Source organism: Lissotriton vulgaris, chromosome 3_1 (assembly GCF_964263255.1).
Source record: "Lissotriton vulgaris chromosome 3_1, aLisVul1.2, whole genome shotgun sequence".
NCBI lineage: Eukaryota > Metazoa > Chordata > Amphibia > Caudata > Salamandridae > Lissotriton > Lissotriton vulgaris.
The window spans coordinates 386080435-386102187 of NC_141689.1; the positions used below are offsets into that span (position 1 = coordinate 386080435).

At 47.9% G+C, this 21753-nt stretch overlaps 1 protein-coding gene across 1 annotated transcript in view; it reads left to right on the forward strand.

The window, feature by feature from the left end:
- Positions 1–19660, forward strand: part of MRPS30 (mitochondrial ribosomal protein S30) — a 61608-nt gene extending 41948 nt beyond the window's left edge. The window contains exon 5 of the mRNA XM_086960609.1: positions 19039–19660. Within this exon, the coding sequence (XP_086816735.1) occupies positions 19039–19322 (284 nt within the window). The 3' untranslated portion in view covers positions 19323–19660. The remainder of the gene's footprint in view (positions 1–19038) is intronic.
- The last annotated feature ends 2093 nt before the right edge of the window (positions 19661–21753 follow it).

Consider the following 21753-nt stretch of genomic DNA (forward strand, 5'->3'; position numbering starts at 1 on the left):
TTTTCAGCATGAAGCATTTTGCAACCCTACCTTTTGGTGGTTGAGAATACTTCGTAGTCCTTTGTGAATCTATTTATGTGTTCATTGTTGTATCCATGTGTGAGAAAATTACCTTTTTGCTTTATTACCCCATATTTTTGGACTGATGTTGCTTGTGTTTTGACTTTGTGTTTTGACTCTGCACGGGGACACTGTTAACAGGCCTCCATGCGTATGTTCTGACCCCTAAAATGTGGTAAAATGTGTTAACTTCTCATTGACATATTTACCTTTCCTATAAGGCCATAGTATATGGTGCTAAAATACACCCATACCACAAAGTTAAATGGACTGCAGCGCTTATGTGCAGTCCACTACTATGACAGAAAATATGGCTTTAGGCCTACCAATAAAGCCTGACTGCTGCTGTTTAAAGCTGCAGCCTGATCTGTCAACGTAACTGTTTTTGAAAGAAAAAAACATCACTTTTATATATGAATAAGTCACCCCTACGCCTCCACCCAAGGTAGGGGGCATGGTATTCAAAAGTGGGCCATGTACGAATGTAATGGTAAGGTCTTTACAGTGACAACGCCTCAAAAGATTGATTCACTATGGATTCCTGTGGCTGTTCTATAAGGAAAACTAGAGTATCCAAGTATACCTTTTCCCTGGCTGAAACTCCTACAGGCGAATTTGCATTATCTCTTCAGCAGCTTCCCAGCCAGTGCTAGATCTTAATGAGGCTTGAACACTGCTCCCAGAGCAGGAACAATGGCCTGGGCAGGTGGAGGTGTGTTTATTCCTCTTGCAGGAAGACCAGTTAGGGTGGACTGAGGAACTTCATTAACTTCTAAAGGGAGTCCGGCCGTTTTCAAGTTAATGTAAATGAGAGCTGAAGAAGGCACCCAGCAGGCTGTCCACTAAACCTAGTGGTAGGAGAGGTACCATCAGAAGCGATTTTAAGTGACCACAAAGGAGGGGATACTTGAATTCCCTGCCACGTCACTGAAAAGGCACACAGGCTCTACATACAAAAGGAAGGGTTCTCCCATTTATTTTTATTTTTTAAACTTTATTGACAGGTAGGAACAATATTCAAGCAGTATCATACAGTCATACGTTCGTGGTTGCATTTCGTACAGTTATTTTTCGTATGTGGCAGGAATCATGGCAGTAGGAAAAGCTGTGACGCATTAAACCTTGGAAGATTCATAGATGCATTACATGTGTTCCAATCGTATGTACTGTAATTCGTTGCTTTTCCCCCCCTTTGTGTATTATTCAACCGTAACATTGCTTTTATATTATAGAAATAATCAACACCCCTTCCCCCCCCCAAACTTGTGTCATCATCACCAGTGTGCTTCCACCCATTTTCTCAACCAGCAAGTTCCTTAGTGTGTTCATCGTTACATAGCCAGGTCAGTGCATGAAATATTGTACTGTTGTACCGCTGAGGTTAGTACCACCTTCCTGCTTCGTTACTCCTCCTCCCCCTCTGAGTCCGGGTCGTCCCCTTCTGGCAAAGGGTCGCAGAACTCTCCTCTGTAGGTATTCCACGCCGCCCATACCTTGTTCCACTTGCGGGGTGCCGCACGGAGGACGTATACCGCCCTTTCTGTCACCATCAGGATGTCCATGTTTTTAGCCCACCTGCTCGTGGTGGGTAGTTCCGGTGCGCCCCACTTCTGCGCTATATCTCGCTTGGCCACGGTCATGGCCAAAGTTGCCCAAATTAGTTCGTACCTACCCAGGTCATTGGGGTCCCAGATGTTCAAGAGGCACTTGCGCGGTTCAGGCAGTACAGAAATTTTAAGGGCCTGGGAGATCGTGCGCAGTATTTGCCTCCAGAATTCTCGTGTCTGCGGGCATTCCCAAAGTGTATGAAATAATGTTCCCTCCTCCCCGCAACCTCTCAAGCAAAAGGGATGTGGCGCTCTCTGTATTTTATGAAGTAGTGTCCTGGTGTAGTAGATGCGGTGTAAAATTTTTAGTTGCACCAGTCTGAACTTACTCGAGATTCCAACCTCTCTTGGGGAGGCCAGCGCCTCATTCCATTCAAATTCATCCGCCTCACCTATATCCCCCTCCCACCTGTCTTTGAGTTTCAGTGTGGGGTCTTTGAGATTATTGATCAGTTTTTTATACGTGAGTGAGGTCGCGCTTTGGATCATGTACTCTGTTAGTAGTCTATCTTCTAGTGGAGAAGATTCCGGCAGAGGAGCACCTGCAGGGATCGCCCCGAGTAATGCGTGCCTAATTTGCACATACCTGAATGTTTCTGTGGGACCGAGGTTGTATTGCTGCTGTAGGAGTGGAAATGGTATTACTGTGTCATTGTCCCAGAGGTCCCCCACCGTAGTGATTCCTATGGAGTCCCACCGCTCAAATCCCTTACAGCCTCTGAGGTTTCCCAAAGCCTTCGTGTCCCACAATGGTGTCATTTTGGTGATTCTACCTGCCCATCCCAGTCTGGCCTGTGCCATGTGCCATAGGGCCGCCGTGTGTCTTGTCGGACCGATTAGACTCTTAAGTTGCGATTTATTGATTGATTTAAAGCACTGACAGCATACAGTCCGTTCCGAGCTGTGACCAGTCTGCCCGATAGGCCGGGTCCTCTCTTGGGGCGTGGATCCAAAAATTCACTATTTTAAGCTGGGCCGCCCAGTAATATAGCTGAATGTTAGGAAGCGCTATTCCCCCTTCATACCAGCTTCTGACCAACTTGTCGTACGCTATACGAGCCGGGCCTGTATCCCAGAGCAAGGTAGAGACCAGCGCCACGATTTGCTTGAAGTATCGCGGCGGCACTAGGTGCGGGGTATTTTCTAGGACATAGAGGAGCCTTGGGAGCGCCAGCATTTTGTATAACGCTGCCCTGCCCAGTAAGGTCAGGGGCAGGGTCGCCCAATGTTTAACGTCCGCACGTAGGCGATCTATAGGCGGTTTTAAGTTATAAGTAAAAAAATTTGCCTCTTCACTCGTGATGACAATACCTAGGTATTTGAATGAGACCGTCGTTGCAATCAGCGGACAGTCATCCTGCAACCTCGGTGCCGGGCCTTTTAGCGTATACATGACAGATTTTGACCAGTTTAGGGTGTAGCCCGACGAGTGCCCGTGGGTGTTACAGAGTTCTAGCAGGGCTGGGACACCGTCGTCAGGTGCAGTCATGTAGATGAGCATGTCGTCGGCGTACAGTGAGACTTTGTCCTCCCACCCTTCCTCCCATTTAATGCCCGCAAATAAGGGTGTAGTCCTGATCTGAATTGCCAGGGGCTCCAGCACTAGCGCAAAGAGTAAGGGTGACAAGGGGCAACCCTGTCTAGTCCCCCTGCCTAATTGGAACCTTGGTGATATGTGGCCATTAGCCACTACTTGTGCGACTGGCTTCGTATAGAGCAGTCGTATCCATGCCATATATTTCGGCCCAAATCCCATACGCTCGAGTACCATGAAGAGATATTCCCACTCTACGAGGTCGAACGCCATTTTTGCGTCGAGGGAGAGAATCACAGCCCTCTCCGTGAGGAGGTGCGCACGGGCCATTACACCATGCACTCTCCGGAGATTCAGCGCTGTACTCCGTTGAGGCATAAAGCCTGACTGGTCGGGGTGGATCAGGGTACTGAGGTGTGGCATCAAGCGGGTGGCCAGAAGCTTAGCCAATATCTTGGCCTCAATATTAAGTAATGATATCGGGCGATACGAGGTACATTCAGATGGGGGTTTCCCTGGTTTGGGTATCGTCACAATCGTAGCCGTGCGTTGATCCAGTGGCAATTCTGCTTTTTCCCTGCTTTCCAAGTACATGGCCAGCAGTGGGGCACTAAGTTCCGGAGCCATGGATTTGTACCATTCCACGGGTATCCCATTCGGACCCAGTGCTTTTCCAGACTGTAACGCCTGGATTGCTAGCTGAATTTCCTCTGCCGTCGGGTCTGCTTCTAGGGCTTCCATATCCTCCTGCGTAATGCAGGGGACGGCTATGTCCGCTAGCGTCGCTGCCGCCATTTGTTGTGTGACTACCCTGTCTGGGGTGTATATTCTTTGATAGTGCTGCGCCAGGGCGCAAACTATGTCTTCTGGGTGCGTCAAAGTCCGTCCTTCCTCCGTGTGCAGTCTCTGAATACCTTTCGTTCCACTTCCCCTCTTATCTAACCACGCCAGCATTTTACCCGCTTTGTCCCCCACATCGTATATTCTATGTTTTGTGTTTGCGATGTATCCATCCTCTGTTTTTTTAAGGTGAGCCTGGTATTGCTGTTGCCGAATCATGAGGGTGTGTGTCGTGGACGGGGAGGGGTTTGTCATGTGTGCAGTGTTGGCTTTGTTGAGTGCCAGTTCTAATTCTGTGAGTTCTTTCCGGGAGTCCCGCTTGTGCCCCGTTATGGCTGCAATGGCCGCCCCCCGGAGGACTGTTTTGTATGCTTCCCACAAGATTGACGGGGACGCCACCGTCCCTGTGTTTTCAGCAAAATATTGCGTCGTGACCAGTTTAAGTTTCTTCCGAATCTTCGGGAGTTTTAAAAAATTGGGATAAATTGGGTAGATCCTAGCACCTTTTTTTTCCCCGGTGGTAAGAGATAGAGCAATCGGAGAGTGGTCAGAGATGCCCCTGGGCAGGAGCTCTACTGTTTCTACCATTCCCAGTCCCAACCCCAGGGCTAGAAAGTAGTCTATACGGGACAGACTATTATGTACAGCTGAGTAGTAAGTGTATTGACTATCCTCGGTATGCAGATGCCGCCAGATGTCTACAAGGCCAAGGGCTTCTACAAAATCCGAGAGTGATGCAGTTCCCCGTGGTCAGGTCCTAGAGGGAAAGGTGTCCATAAGCGGATCCTTGATGGCATTGAAGTCCCCCCCGACAATCGTGTCCCCTTCAGGGAGGTTAAGGAGAAATTTGCCTAGTGCAGGCAGGGCCACGGATTGCAACGCTGGGGGTATATATACCGACACTATATTGAGAGATCTGCCCTCCCACTGGCCATGTAGTGCAGCAAAGCGGCCTTGGTCTTCCGCCTCACGATGTGTTATGATAAAGGGAGATGTTTTTTTCACCAGTATTCCTGTCCCCCTGGAGCCGGTAGTGAATTCTGCATGAATCGCCATTGTGTAGCCGCGCCTATCAAGTGCTTTGCAGGTGGACCCCGCGAGGTGGGTTTCCTGTAGGAGGACCAGATCTGGGCTGTGTCGCTTTATGGCTTGCAGTACCAAGCCTCTTTTTATTTTGTCTCCCAGGCCTCTGACATTCCAGGTTAGCATGCGTAGTGGGGGAACCCCCATCGTCACAGGGGAGCCCTCGGCGGGCAAGTCATGAATCAGCCTGGCCATCGAGTTGATGTGAGAATGTCGCATGTAGTGTGCCCGCAGGGCAGGCACAAGTATTGCTTCGCGCCACACTATGTAGGAAGCTGGCGATATTCGGGGTGGTAGAATAATGTGAATGCTGAGTGATGACTACGAACAATAACATGAATTCTAACAAAAAACCATCAGTCCCGTCCCCCCTCCCTGCTACCCTGCTCCACGGACAGACCCCCGCCCGTTTCCCCAACTTGGCAGAGTGCTTTAGTCCTTCCCCAACCATCTTACTTGCTCGTGGGGTTGGTGAGTCTCCTACGGGCACTGCCTGTGCCCACCCTACTCAGCTACGCCAGGTCCAAGGCACTCCGCGCCACACTCAGTCCCATATGAGTACAGTCCGGCTTCAGACCGGAGCCAGTTGTCCAGAGTCCAGCGGGTCTCTTTCAAGATCCGATTCCGTTTCTTCCGCGCCGTCTTGACGGGGCGATTGGGAAGTCTGGTTGTTCACCGTCTCACCGGCACGTTGTGTCGGCCGGTCCCGCTGTGAGCGATGTCGCCGTCCCGCTGGTCTCCAGCCCTCCAGCCATTCCTGCGCTACCTCCGGCGTGTCAAAAAACCATGTCTTTCCCTCGGCCACAATCCACAGTTTAGCTGGAAATAGCATGGAGTATGGCAATTCTCTGTCTCGTAGTGCCTTTTTCACCTCCGTGAACGATTTACGACACCTGGCCACCTCCGCTGTGTAGTCCGGGAAGAAAGCCAAGGTTGCATTTTGGATCCTCACAGGTGGTGAGGTTCGCGCCGCCTGTAGGATCGCGTCCCTGTCCCTGAAATTGAAAAGCCTTGCCAGCACAGGTCTCGGCGTTGCTCCTGTCTTGGGTGGACCTCCCGGAACTTTATGCGCCCTCTCTACCGAAAAGAAGTGGGACAGGCCTTTGGGCTGCAGTTTGTTCTTTATGAGATCTTCCACGTAGAGGTCCATGGCCCCTTTTCCCTCCGTTTCCGGAATTCCAAGGATGCGCACGTTGTTGCGCCGCGAACGCCCTTCTTGGTCGTCCAGCTTGTCTTGTAGGAGCTTGGTGACTTTCTGCATGCGCTCCATGGCCACTTGCAGGTCCGATGTGTCTTCTACAAGAGATTTCGTGACCACCTCCACCTGCGACACCCTTTCCGCCATTTTGTGAAAGTCCGCTCGCAACAATGAGACCTCAGAGGAGATGACGCCCACTGTTGTTTTAACCTCCGAGAGTGTTCTCATAATGTCTTCCAACGTGATTTTTTTGGTTCCTTCTGCGTCTTGGGCATTACCCGTGGAGTTGCGCCCTGTACTGTGTGGCTGACCTTGCTGTCCATAGGCAAATTTGGCCTGTGTGGACCCACTCCTAGTTCCTTTGCCCGCCGTGGTTCTGGGGCTCGTGGAATCTGTAGTCTTGCCCTACTGAGTCGCGATCAGCGCTCCGTCTTGTCCCGCAGCTTCTAGTTACCAACCAGGGAGCAGTAGGCTGGCACGCGTTAGTTGGAGTATCACCTTTCCCTTCTGTATAGGCCTCACCAGCCGTGGTAGTGCTGCAGGATAGTACCAGCGGTCGCTGCGCGTGCTCCAGTGCGTTTCACTGTAGGTCGCGTCTCGTGGTCTGCGTTCTTGCCCCTCGATAAACCCTGCCTGAGCAGGGACAGTCTCAGCGGCCCCCAGTTGGGGTCTCTTGGGCAGGGCCACCTCGCTCCTGTATACCGGATGGCAGAGGGTCTGGTTTTTGGCGGTCGCACCCCCTCCTATGGGCCAGGCAGGCTGCAAGCTCTCCCGCTTGGTGTACAGGATCTGTGTCCCCCCCGCGCCAGGCTGATGCTTCTGGGTTGATATGTGGGCCCGAGCCTCCTCCGTGAGTCCCTGCGTGGTTCCTCTACGCGTCGTCGTCCCCCGGGGGCACCAATGTTTCTTACCGCCGATCGGGGCTTGTAGTTGCTTCCACTCCGACCCCGCGGGCAGATGAGGCGCGAAGGTCGCCGCAGCCGTCTCGTGCAGCACGCCGGGTCCCCCGGGGGGGGGGGGGGAGGTGGGGATTCGGCGCCGCGCTCTAGGCCGTGTCTGCTCTCCCTCGTTCTGCGTGTTATGCCAGTCTTGCACAGGTGGCGTGCCGATGCCTGTGTGAATTCCGTAGGATAATGCCACTAGTTAAGAGCCCCAGGTAGTTTTGCGTTTTGTCGGGCGGGAGCCGGGATGCGTCCACCCACCCAGGCCGGCTCGATCTCACTTCTGCCGGGGCCTGTGTGTTACGCAAGGCCGGTGCTGTCTTCCCGCTGGTAGGCCCAGAGTCGGTCGCGCGGAGTTCGGTAGGCTCCGGTCTTCCGATTCACTTGAGAGTCGGACCGGTGACACCGCTTCGTGCCCGGACCCGATCGCCGCCGCTTCAGGTGAGCAGGATAGCGGATGAATGTGTCGGATTTAGGAAAAGGCCACAGTGCCCTCAGGAGCTCTCACGCTAGGCTGCCTCCATGCTTGGCTGCTAGCCACGCCCCCCAGGGTTCTCCCATTTTGGAAGCAAGGTGCACTGAGGAAATGTTTACAGTAGTAAAGGTGGGAACTACTTCAAATTTGGGCAGGGTTACCCCTGGGAACTTGTAACCTGTTGCTTAAGGAAAATTCAGGATTCACCACAGCAAACTAGTGGGTGCCAACCATAAATGTGGCACCACAAGACCGCATCCTCTTAATACTCACTGGACCTGTGGAAGAACAGTAGGAGGACTGCACCTGCTGTTTGAGACCTATGAGGAAACCTGAAAGTCTGGACTTTTTCCCACTTGTACCCAGGAAGACAAGTGTTGGTTGCTTGGCCTCCTGTGTGGCTACAGTGGCTCAACAAGGTGCAAGAGGCCTTTTCTCTGAAGTGCCCAGCTGACCAGTAGCAACTGGACTCGACTCTGCTGGAGTGAGTCTTACCCCCAAGCTATATTCCTGAGGTCCTGGAACCCTTGGCTGTTTCCAACTAGACTTCTCCTAACTATGAAAAGTTGAGACTTAAAACATTTTTATACTTTTCGACAGCCATAGGACTGGGACCAACCACTCAAGCCAATATGCTAAAGGTGCGAATGCACTGGGGTGAACAAACCGGTATTTGTAGAATGTGTTGGCTGCTGTAACACATGCTATGCATACTCCTGCAAAAGAAAAAAATAATGGACGAAATGCTGAATAATGCAAACATTCACCCCCAGTCACAAGGATCTGGGTTTAATCCATCATTCTTTAGCTCACCAAGCCACCCCAATCTGGACCCAGCCTTATGCAAACCAGTCTTGACCCTGTTCCTTATGGGAACAGCTCAGTGCGAACTGGCAAGCCAGGTCCTCCCTGAACCGGAAACCAGCATCCTGGGACTGGTTTCCGGGCATCACCCGTCATCGGCCAGGCTAGCTTGAATCCAGTGGCACAGTACTAATTTGCATATGGCTGGGTTCAAACTGGAATGGCATGGGGAACAAAAAAACAATGGCTTTAAGACCACATCTATGTACTGGGGTGAATGTATGACATTGTTTTGCATTCTGCCCATCAATTGTACTTTTTGCATGCATACTCCTGTCATCTAGTGGTGGCCTCTAGTAGTCCCCATCAGCAACCGTCCTTTGTCAGTCATGTCCTGTATGTTATGTCGCCTGATGGATAAATCTTCCTGCAGATTCCATAACTTGTAAATGATCCTTCCAGGTTTCACACTGCTCCGGATATCTTATTCCCAACAATAGGTCTCAAGTGCTTCCAGGTGGGATTATGCCTCTCCAACTATAACAATGCCTTCGGATATGACTATGGCAGAGTATATTAGGTCACAAGCCAACATGCTACAGTAGGTTCTTGTTTTTCCACGCCTCATTTATGCTGGACCGGAATTCGCTCTCGCCACCAAAATTTCTCTGCATTAGACCGCATCTAGGCCATATTTCTACTCCAAAACGGTCAGGTTTCAAGCCTTATTGCTGATGTTGTAAGATGTCCTTTTGGATCCACATGGCAACTACATATGGTGTCTCGGAAAGGAGCATAATTCCACAACCTGCAATTTTCTATGTTCTACATGTACCCAAAGGCCAACAGGGATCAAGAGTCACCAGGGAGACTCCTAAATTATCTCCTTGACCTGCAGGTTAGTCTCCTAAAAGGAAATGTTTCAATAGATAATCCCTTAAAAAACAGTATTTCCAATGAAAGGAGTAGCCCTGTTCCTTGATGAATCTGTTTTGTGGCTGCTGAGAGATTCCACGCCGTTTCTTGATACCGTATTCTTAGGGCGATCGAAAATTAAAGACTCCCTTCCTCATTCTGTGAGGAGCTCTAAAGGCAGACGTGGGATCCTGACCTTGGAGATGGGGTCTGCAGACACTTACTTGCCCCCTCAGTAAAGCATGCTGTGCTGCGTGAATAAGGCCAGGCAGCATCGGGACAGTATGGAAATACTGGAAATTCGGAAGCTGACAACCTCTTTCTCAAATATAATGCTAATTTATAAGTGGACCTTCAAAATACAAGAGGTCTCTGCACCTCACCGGAAAAGGACATCCCGTACACTTCTGGCCCTGCTTCGAAGGAAGTTTCTTCATTTATGACTAGTGCAAAAAGCAGTTTAAGCCTTGGAAAGCGACCTTGGCATCTGTGGAGGCAAAGTCTAACATTTTGACTGGAATCTGGAAACCCTATTCCTCTTTATTAGAGCCATTGCTTCCGTTCAATCAGGCTGTCTTGGATCCTGTTGTGGCTTCATAGGAGAAACCTTTTTCGGACTAAACTGACAGTCACTCCGTCCGTTGGCACGGTTTGGATGCTGTACTGGTATACTTGAACACAGTTCACTGGCTTCTCCAGAGATGTAACAGCTACTCTCCTGGACATGCCCTTCAGTTTGAGCATCTGTTTAAAGAGCAAGCATATTTCTCAATTGAGCACTTAAAAAACAAACAAACAAAAAAGTAGTTCTTCAACTTACTTGTTTATCCTGGCCTCTCAAGCATGTCAGTTCCTCCAAGTATATAGTAAGTTTTGTGAGTATTTCAGAGTGGTGCAATCCCAGCAGGGATGGTTTTCTTAGCATCTCCAGGAAACCTAGCAGCTATACAGCTCCTTTCTGGAGAACATTGGAACTAGGGGATACATCCAAAAGCAGTAGATGCACCCTGCCTGATTACCCCCTTTTCACTTTTTTCCATCAGCTGTGAGGTGACCACAACAGATTGCGGGCCATCTAGCTAATGCAAAAGAGCTACACCCTAGCTTTCCTGGGCTTTGCTATGAACCACCTTCCATCCACCAGGAGGTGCTCTTCAGCAAATGTCTACATTTTGGAGGTGGAAGCACTTTCTATGTTTACCAAGGGGCCCCACAGAGGTGGTGGTGCTGTTGCTGTTGAATGAACTGGAACGTTCTATTCCCTTTACTTCTTATAGGTCTGAAGCTTATCACTTTCGACACGGTCAGGATCTTGTCCCTGGGCCAAGTCCCCCGGGATGTTCAGGAGATCTCCTTCTATTTTCTGATTCTTTTAGCTCACAGGCGATACCTCAGGATTGTGGTGGAATCCCAGCACTATTATTTATTTATTTATTTATAGCCTTATAAAGGGCCTGATTCAATTCCCTAAGGGATATCTCTGCGCTTGTGCTTCCACTGGTTAGTCTCTATCAGGGTTTTTAGCTGTATTATAAGGGAAATTTTACCTAAGGCAGGGTGAAGAGATATGTTTTTAGTTTTTTTCTGAAGGATTCAAGGCTGCTGATTTGTTTCAGCACAGGGGGTAGGGAGTTCCAAAGGACAGGTCCTTTGTAAGAAAGGGCCCGACCTCCCTGTCTGGCTCTTCTGAACCTTGGGACCTGAAGCAATTGGTGGCTACTGGAGCGTAAAGTACGTCCAGGGGTATATGGAACAAATTTTTCCTTTAAGTATCTGGGACCAGTTCCAAACAGGCATTTATGTATGGTACAACATATCTTAAATTTAACACGCTGCTTTACTGGTAACCAGTGGAGTTGGTGAAGAAGGGGACGAGGGGGAGTTCTGGGGGGAGCATTGAGAACTAGCCTCGCTGCAGTGTTTTGGACTACTTGTAATTTTTTCAGTTGTTCCTCATTGGCCGATATGTATAGGCCATTACAGTAGTCCATCCTACTTATTATTAAGGTCTGAACAAGCGTTTTCCTGTGGTTGTCTGTCAGAAATGGAAAAACCCGTCGAAGCAGCCCAACCACACGGAAACATGCACCTGTGACTTGGGTAGTGTGTTCCTTAAGTAGGAGTGCCTGATCCAGCCGAATACCAAGATTTTTAACTGTTTGTTTCAGGCTTGGGACAGGTCCCAACTCCAAGGGCCACCAATCAGGGGACCACATTAGAGTTACCCCCCCAAACATGACCTCAGTTTTGGTCACGTTGCATTGGAGGTAGTTCTGTGCCATCCAGTGTGCCACTGCTCTCATTCCGTCCGCAAATGATTTTTGGATTGCGGGTGTGAGAGTATGGAAAGGAAATAAAAGCTGGGTGTCATCAGCGTGTGACACCGGGGTGAACCCCTATGATCTTATGTTTGCCAAGGGGGCCACATACACGTTAAAAAGCGTGGGGCTTAGGCATGAGCCCTGTGGCACTCCTTTGGTGAGCTCCCTTAGGGTGGAAGAGTGGGAGCCCAACTTGACAACTTGTGAGCGACCCGAAAGAAAGCTTTCCAACCACGACATAGCCACACCTCCTATGCCCACATCTCTCAATCGGCCGAGAAGAAGTTCATGTGACACCGTGTCGAAGGCAGTGGATAGATCTAGCAGCACCAGAATCATTGAGCCCCCTCCATCAAGTGACATCCTGATGTTATCAGTCACTGAGAGGAGGGCTGATTCGGTGCTGTGATTGGGCCTGAAACCAGATTGAGAGTGGTCCAGGCCCTCCGCTGCCTCGATGTAATTTGACAGGTGAGTATTCACATGCTTTTCGGTCAATTTGCTGAGATAAAGCAAAAGGGAGATGGGTCGAAGATTGGAAAGGTCCGTCCATGGAAGTGCGGCACTCTTTCGGATACGGTTGACCACTGCTTTTTTCCATTCCACTGGCACATGCCCTTCTCTGAGGGAGTGATTTATAACTGTTTGGATTTGAGGTCCTAACAGGGTACTCAGGGGGGCCATCATTTTAGCAGGTACAAAATCATTGGGGGAACCTGATTTTATATGGCTGGTAAGGAGGGGAAGATCTATGTCAGTTACTGGTGGAAAAGTTAGTAGGGAGGTTTTTCTTTGAGTAAGTATGGGGGAGGCAGGAGTGCTACAGTTTGAGCTCGTGGCTTTCAGAATTTTCTCATAGATTGAGTTTATTATTAGGACATTGTACAAATGTTTCGACTGACAACTGCATGATGTGCTTTTACGAAAGTGCTGGCGGTTGTGGTGACATCATTGGACGGTTGAGAGTCCATGCATTTCTGTACTGAGATATTTGGCAAGCATAAGAGGATGTTATCCTCAACGTGCAAAAGCCCACCTTATGCCATGCAGAAGCTAACCTTTGTAAGAACCGTACTAACCACGACCCATGGGAAGACCTTTCTCCCTCCTACATGAAGGATCCAGGGCCGAACTGGCTGTAGCGGGCATCAAGCGTTTCCCCAGGAGGCTGGATGGATGAGGGCCGTTTTTTCAGCAGTTTGCGGCTGGTTTTGTTACTGGGTGATGAGTTTGTAGCAGTCCTGCAATTTTGGCCACCAGTGATAAAAGCAACAGTGCTCACTTGCCTCCCACAGCCTCAGGGTCTGGTCTGACATATTGCCTGAGCTGCTTTGGATTCCCAGTCTAGCCTTGAAGGATTACATATATTTGGGAAATTATTCCAAGATTCATGACTTGGGCTCAGATTCCACATCTGCAAGTCTTATGTCTGCTTGGCCTTAAGGCTTTGTGCTTCCTGTTCGTGCTATATGCCAGATGGTGTAAAAAGTCACAGTGGCTCCAGCATCAGGAGAATCCCACTTCTGGATTGGCTCTCGTGAATCAACCCCTCCATCCTCTTGATAGGTTATCTTTCAACCCTCTGCATGCTTAGGCTAACGTGGTCATAAACCTCTGCGCTCTGGGCTGGTGAACAACTATGGGTTTTGCAGCGTGAATCTTTCTGGATTCACAATGCTGTGCATTATTCCGGGGTCTAGTGGTTGGGTCCGGTATCGTAGTCTTGTCTCTTTTTTTCGTAGCCCCGGTGGGCGTCGACGTCCCACCCTTTGGTGTACTTCTTGTGACGTCGCCATGCTTCCTGCGGAAGCTCCCACCTTTGGGCGCCATCTTCAGATTCTTTTTTCCACCGTTGAGTCTGAATCGTCAACAAGAGGCTCCAGAGTTTTTGGAGGAAAGAAGAGGGAAAAGACAGATTTATATACGAAAAAGTTTGGAGAAGACATCGAGAAACAAGACGAAGGACGAGAACTTCGACATCCGACGGAGAATGCGCACACAGGGGGGCCCCTAAGCGCAGGAATTGACAAAACACCTTTTAAATTCTGCCGTATCTGCCACCACAAATACGCACAGAAGGACCAGCACCCAGTTTGCAACCTCTGCCTACCGGTCGACCACGAGAGCAAGGATTGCAACGCCTGCTCTGTCTTCACCCGGCAGACTCTCAGGGTAAGAGAGAGACAGAGAAGAGCCAACTACAGCATGCAAGGCAAAGGCCAACCTCGGTCGCTTCGGGACCTGGGCCTCTCCAGTGACGAAGAGGACAACATCGCCGAGGGACCAGATGACTACACGGTCATAGTGACCAATAAAGCATCTAAAGAGGTAGGAGTGACTTCGACCCCCTAAACCCCCTACAGACTCTCGAAAACCTGAGTCAGACTCTCGAAAAACAGAGTCTAAGTCCACGAAAAGAGCACCAGCGCCGAAAATCTCGACAGCTGCATCGAGGGACAAACAGCCCAGCGTATCCTTTGAAAAGGACTCCCAGACGGCGAAAAGAGGCAAAAAGCCAAGGTCGTCGAAGCACGTCCCCGAAAAGGACCACTCGACTCCGAAGGAAAAGGACCCGAAGGCTACTTCAACATCGACGACTACGTCGAAGAGATCGGCCGAAACACTCTACGCCGAACAGGCCGCCGAAATGGAGAGGAAAAAGAGGTGGCTCAAGGCTGAAATGGACAACATCGTGCAAAGGAAAAGAGAGTTTGATGAAAAGATGAAAAGGTTCCCGATTACATCGAAACCGCCGCTGACGATCATCGAAATCGAAGAAGAAAAGGAGTTCGACGCCGAAGGGCTGCCGAAAACTCCCGAGCCCCAGGAACACCAAGAGGTAGAGGGCCTATACTTCGACGAGGAAGACCAGCGGACGAGTTTCGGCTCGGCATCTACGATGGCACAGGACCTGGATTGGCAGGACCTCGATGCCGAAAGCCCAGAAGAGGCCGTGGAATCATACCCTTCGAGGCCTTCACCGCCAGATGACATTGGGGTCAACAACATGGTCGTCAGGAACTCTGCAACAGCTTATGGAGTGAAACTGGAGGAAGAAAAAACAAAGGCCTGCTTCCATGCTAGTAGTCCATTCCTCTCCAAGCTTCAAAGTGCCCTGGACCAGCAGAGGGAGGCAGTCAAAGACCCAGCAACCTGCAGGTCTGTCACACCCAGGACAGAGAAGAAATACAAACACTCCTCTAAAGATCCCCCCTACATCCAGGGATCCGTCAAGGCTGACTCCATTATTGCGGCAATAGCCAGGAAAAGGGCAAACATTCCAACAACCTCAGGCCCACCACCAGACACAGAAAGTAGGAGGATGGACATCACTGGAAGGAAGATAGAGAGGAATGCAGCAGTACACTGGTGCATTGCAAACTATAATGCCCTACTGAACAGACACTCACACCAGCATTGGGACGAGGTCGGACAGCTGCTCAAACACCTCCCTGAGCAATATCAGCAAAGAGCATCACACCTGGTGGAGGAAGGCAAGAATATAGCAAATTCATGCCTAAAATGGGGCTGACACATCCAGCAGGCTCATGATGATCGAGGTCACAGAAAGAAGGCATGCCTGGCTGAGGGTCTCAGGCTTCAAGCCGGAAGTACAAAACAACATTTTGAGCACCCGCTTCAATGGAGAAACCCTGTTCGGGGCATCAGTGGATATGAAAATCACCCAGCTAAAAAAAAAAAATGAGACTGCAAGGTCCATGGGGGCCTTGCAATTCAGAGGAATGAGAAGGGGTACCCGACACGGAGACCAAACGGAAGAGAGGGAAAACAGCCGGGACCGGCACATCAGACATTCCAGCAGACCTACCAGGGCGACAATCAAGCACAGCAGGGTCAGCAAAAACAAACCTGGCAGTACCAGCCTCGGGGCCAGTCTTTTCACGGGAGGGCGAATGGACAAGGGTAAACAAGAACAGCGGGCCAGCAACCACCTCAAAGTGACTCCGTCCACCAAGCGTGCCAACCCACACGACCCCTCTAAGGGTGGGGCACAACAAAGTCAACAAAGGAGGGTACCACGGACTAAGCATCAACGAACATGTAACACCAATAGGAGGCAGGCTAAAACATTTCTTCCAGGAATTGAAGAAAATAACTACAGACAAATGGATACTCAACATCACACAGTTCGGATACTGCATAGAACTGGAAAAGAAACCACCAAACGGAAAACCAAAAAGAAAGGTGCACTCGGCAAAGGAACTAGCGCTACTCCTAGAGGAAGCACAAGAACTCCTCCAAAAGGAGGCCATCGAACCAGTACCATTCAGAGAAAGAAACAAGGGAGTGTACTCAAACTATTTCCTAGTACGAAAAGTGGACGAAACGCTAAGACCCATCCTGGATCTAAGGTTCCTAAACCAATACATAAAGACACAAAAATTCAAAATGACAGTCCTACAAGAGGTCATTCCTCAGATAAGGGAGGGAGACTTAATATTCACCATAGACCTCAAAGATGCCTACCTACACATGCCCATAACAGGCAGCACAAACATCTACTAAGATTTGCTATCAACAAAGCACACTACTAGTTCACAGCCCTAGCCTTCGGACTAAAATCCGTACCAAGGGTCTTCACCAAATGTCTCGCTGCTGTGGCAGCGCACCTACGGAGGGAAGGGATTCATGTATACCCTTACCTCGACAACTGGCTAATAAAAGCAAGTTCCCACAGGACATGCAAGGAACACGCACAGCGGGTCACAGAAACGCTGACAGATCTGGGATTCTCCATACACTGAGGGAAATCCTCAATGGAACCAGAGCAAGTGAAGATCTTCCTAGGCGCACAGATCAACACCAAACAGAGCAAGGTGTTCCCCAGCGACAAGAGAACACTGACAGTGAGGACAGCTAGCAAGATCATGCGGATGATGGCATCCTGCATACACCTGGTCCCCAATATACGGCTCCACATGAGACCATTCCAGAAATGGCTGCAACAACAATGGTCACAAGCTGCAGGAAGTTGGGAAGATCTAGTGGTTGTAACACGCGCAGTGCAGGAGGAGATAACGCGGTGGAACAAGGAGAACATAACAAAAGGGAAGCCTTTAACACCACCAACCTCAACGGTGACCATCACCACAGATGCATCCATAATAGGATGGGGAGCCCACATGAACAAGCTCAAGGTGAGGGGTCTGTGGACTCCAGCAGATGTGATCAGACACATCAACTACCTAGAACTAAAGACCGTGCTCCTCGCCCTGAAGGCCTTCCAGAAACAACTGTACAACCAGAGAGTATTGATACAAACAGACAACACAACAACGATGTTCTACATCAACAAACAGGGAGGAACACAATCAGTCGCACTATCCAACCTAGCGCAGGAAATATGGAGATGGGCAAACCCACTTAAAATAGACCTACTAGCCATACACCTACCAGGAAGAACCATGTGGAAGCAGACAGGCTCAGCAGACAGACATCAGCATCTCACGATTTTGTTGATTCACCTAAGAAATACTGGACATGTTTGGTGTTTCCCAGTATCAGGATGAGAAGATTAGAGGTGGATCTGTGTTAAAATTAACTATAGATACTTTGTAATGGTAATTTAATTAGGGTGCAAGAATCTGTCAAGGTTAAAAATAACGTGGGAAACTTAAGGATGTAATGATTCTAGCTTTTCCCATATGAAGACTGTAATAAAATTAATGTAATTTGAAACGAGTTCATGGTCTAAATGTTTCATGCCTATATATTTCTTTGGGACGTGTACGTGTGTATACCTGATCCTAACTTAGGGAGAGTAAGGGTCCTCTTATGCATATGTGACCCCCACCTCTGTGCAAAAGTATGCCATGAATTTGGGAAAACTGGTAGACTTACACTCATGTGTACGCTCTTCGAAAAGGTGAATCAAAGATCGCCAGCAAATTGCCCACTCGAGGGGCCTGTTGGTCATTGCAGCGCAAGCCCAACAAGGAGCAGTCTTGATGATGTGTAAGGGCACTTGGGTCGAAGAGCAGATGCTCCTAGTAACCAATGATGTTCTGGGTCTCTAATATGGCACCTTGAGCTTAGATCTTTGGAACAGTATACTCCATTGTTATTGCAGTACTACTTAGGAGATTGTATACTAGACTGCCCAACTCTGTCATTCTACTATTAAGATAAGGATAGGGGACAACTGATTATGATGGTCCCAGACTGGGTGGAGAGGATCTGGCATGCTTGTCTGATTCCGCTCGATACTCAGCTGCTTCTTCCTTTCTATAAAGAGCAGACCTACTGCTTTAACAGGTCGGTAAGGTCCTCCACACCATCCCTAAAGCCTATGGCTGCATACGTGGAGACTGAGCAGTACCAATCAGTCTTTTTGCCACTTTGAGTTGCGTCCTTACATAATCATCTGACACGAACTATTGGTAATGTCATAGCCTTGTCATGAATAAGTTTTTTTTTTTCTCTCCCTCCCCTCTCCCCATGTTGTCATGTTTGTTTTCATAGGAGCAATTTTCTTGTGTTGGGATTAAATCCAGTTATTAGAAACAACAAAAATAAAATTATCTGAAATATCTTCAGTGAATAATATGTTGAATATATTTTTAGTGCTAGAAACACCAAAATCTATTGCACGTATTTTCCAATTCTTTTTATTAATTTGTCTTTTATTTCCTTTTGTAGTTTACACTGAACAACTGAATTGTTTTAGGTACTTGAGAAGAGAGACTGGAGAGAAATTAGGAGCACTGATATTCAGTGTGTGCTTGCGCGTGTGTGTGTGTGTGTGTCTGTCTGTCTGTCTGTCTGTCTGTCTGTCATTCTTCTCTCACTGCCAGGCGGTTGTTTGGGGGAGATTATTACATATGCGAGGGTCAGTTGTTTCAGGGACTCCCTGATGCTTCAAGTTCTTGTAGCACTGGGGTCTGGATGGTGATGCTGTGACGAATACGCATCTGCATGTAAAGCAACATATTTTAAGGTGACTTTCACCTGAAGACTCTGAAAGATAGTGCACTCTTGCCTGGTGATGGGTTGACCTTTTCCCAGTCTGTGCCTTCGCTGCGGTTGTCAGACTTCGGTATCTGTAGGCAGTGTAACCGTGTTTCCCTTTTTAAGAGCAATGTGCAGTAAAGTGGTTGAACTGAAGCTGCGCGGTGCTTTGTTAAAGTTCAGGCGCCTTGAACCGATTTTCTAGGTGGGGCACGGATTATCGTCCTTTTGTAGAGTGTGGGATTTCTCTAAACTGAAGAGATAACTAATTCTCTACTGCTCACGTTGCAGGCTTCTGGAGCCATTCAGATGTTACCCGTCCTTTCGCCTCACAGGGTGTGATCTCGGATGGAAAACATTTTTCTTTCTTCTGTTACCAGCTGAATACCTTGGCACTTGACGTTGAGACTGACAAAAACAATCCACGAAAGAACATTTGCTGGGGTACCGAAAGTGCCCCCCTCTACGAAGCAGTGGAAGATGGTGATGTCAAAGGGTTTAATGATGACGTTCTAATAAATCTTGTTCGCTTTTTACTGAACCGACCCTCAGCATACTCGGGGGCACACAGTTGAATATTGCTAATCGACCTCATGAAAACTGTAAAATATCAATATAAAATATGTAAATAAATTCTCGTATAAAGACTACAATGTATTTTTATTTGCTGTGAACACACGAGGAAAATATATCCTAAATGAATAGCTAATAATTCTATTATCACTAAGGTGCCTTTTGTTTACTTCATTTGTAGTCATGGGTGGGGGTATTCATGTAACACAAACCGTACTTGCTTGTGACTGAGTGCAGTGCATTAATTGGTGATACTGGGAGACAGTCGACCCAATACTGCACATCAGTTGGAGCTTTACACATTTGAATTGTACAATGACATTAAACATATTTATAGTATGAGCGTGCGATTTATGTAATTACACAAAATTCAGAAAAATTGTACCAAATGCAAAAGCGCATTTTGCACCATACTTTAACAGAAAATGCATCCTAACCTCCATTTAGGATTTTAAAGGCGCATTTTGCACTTAAAAAATAGCATGAGAAAACACAAGTGCTGCAAACAGAAGCTGCTCATGTTTTCAGTTAACTTTTTGCTGCACGTAATTTAAGAAATTTCACGTAGCAAGTGTAACTCGAAATTATGAGATTACTTTGATGTAACAGGAATTTCACCCGGGACTAATTTATTGTTGCATTCTTTTAACAAATATGCACTATTTTAGCCATGGAGAGTAGGTGATCTCTTACCCTCCCCCTCCCCCCGAAGAGCCCCCCCCCCCCACCTCCGCCCCAAACTCTAAAAATCACAATTTTCAGTGAAATATGAGCCAGGATTACAACCCATCTCTTCTTATTCCATAGTCGGACGGTTTTGCTTGGAGACCACATCGCCTCCCTGATAAGCACTTAATCATCGACTCAGGAATTGAAGTAGCCAAATAAATAGTGGGCAGTGGAGCTAAATACTACCAGTGAGTATTTTAGATTCATTGTTTACATACTTTCAACTGTGGGTGTATATTATCATTCTAGGCACCCAAAGTAATATCTGCGTAACTAGAGTTTGAAAGAGCAAGCGAGACCACTGCAAATTCTGAAATGTTTGCTGGTTGTTAATAAAGGTTTTTATATAACTGTGTGGCATCATCAAGAAAAAATAGAAGTTATTTTAGCAGATTGCTTTATTTAACATTTTGGTTCCGAAGGGATTTTAGCAGCTTTTAAATCTCATGTTATTTGAATTAGGGTACCTAACTGTTTACATTTGACCTGTCTTTTCAGAGGAATAGGGTTAATGTGCTCGGTCTGATGCCGCTTTACCCGAGCTGTCTATTTACATCACTGTGCTCACAGATGCATTCTTGCCAGAAATAAATCGCTTCGACGATTGGAAAAGATCACTAAAGGAATCTATTTTCCAAATGTTGCTTCATCTTGGAAACCCGTTCGTTCTGTGTTTTATCCTGGTTTGGATAACATTTGCTCTGTGAGTCGTCTGTGCTTCTGTCTTTTTTTCTTCTGACCGCTTGTACATAAAATGTGCACGCTAAGCAAAATTTTACCCACTGCCAGTATCACCAAGTATTAGGTGTGGAGCACAGTTTTCAGTCCTGCGCCTTCAGAATGTCTAATTCCGTTTCACAAGCCGGTCTTACTAAAGTGCCCTGACCTATATCTGCTATGAAGGAACCTTTCATGTGCAAGAAAGAGATAAGCGACCGTGCCAGTTCCACTGCCCTGGGAAGCAAGGCTGATCTGACGTCTTTCTGTTCCTTCCTATCACTGAGTCTCGGAGGTTAACAAGCAGTGGCAAAACCAAACTACCGGACTTGCTAGTAGTACACATAGTAGATAGAGAGGCACAAATATTCCATGCAGGGAATTGTGAATTAGAAATGATTGTACCCGCATCAGAAGCAATTTGTCATCCAGTGGGACAACGTAACCTTTTGCGATATGAGATGGTCCTGTACTGTAAAATCAATGTCCTTAGAGCTTCGACAGACCGCTAAAGCTGTAACCAGACTCTAAAAATGACAGTGGTACTATTGTCTTCGTATGGGCCTTCAACAAATACCATTTTATAAGACGCGAAAAAGCATTCTGTCCACTAGCTTGTTTTAACATGGATGGCATTATTGGCGCTGCAAAAAAAATTTGAAGTGTACCTTTGGTAAAGGTAACATTTATAGTTCAGTGCTCCCAGGAACCTATTTCTTTCTAGTCTATATGAGCGAAGGGGACAAACAGTGATAGGTGCCAGAAATGAGCTAAAGTTTTTCAAACTTGGAGATTGAATTTCTAATCATAATAGACTGCAGGTACTAGGCTTGGTTTATTTTGTGTATGTATGAGTGTGTGTTTGTGTGTGTATGTGTATATATTATATGTATGAGTTGCACAGGTCACTAAAACATTTGGGAAAAACATTACTGTGCATAATGTGCAGTTCTTTATATTGATACTTGTTTTGCCTTCACAAGGATT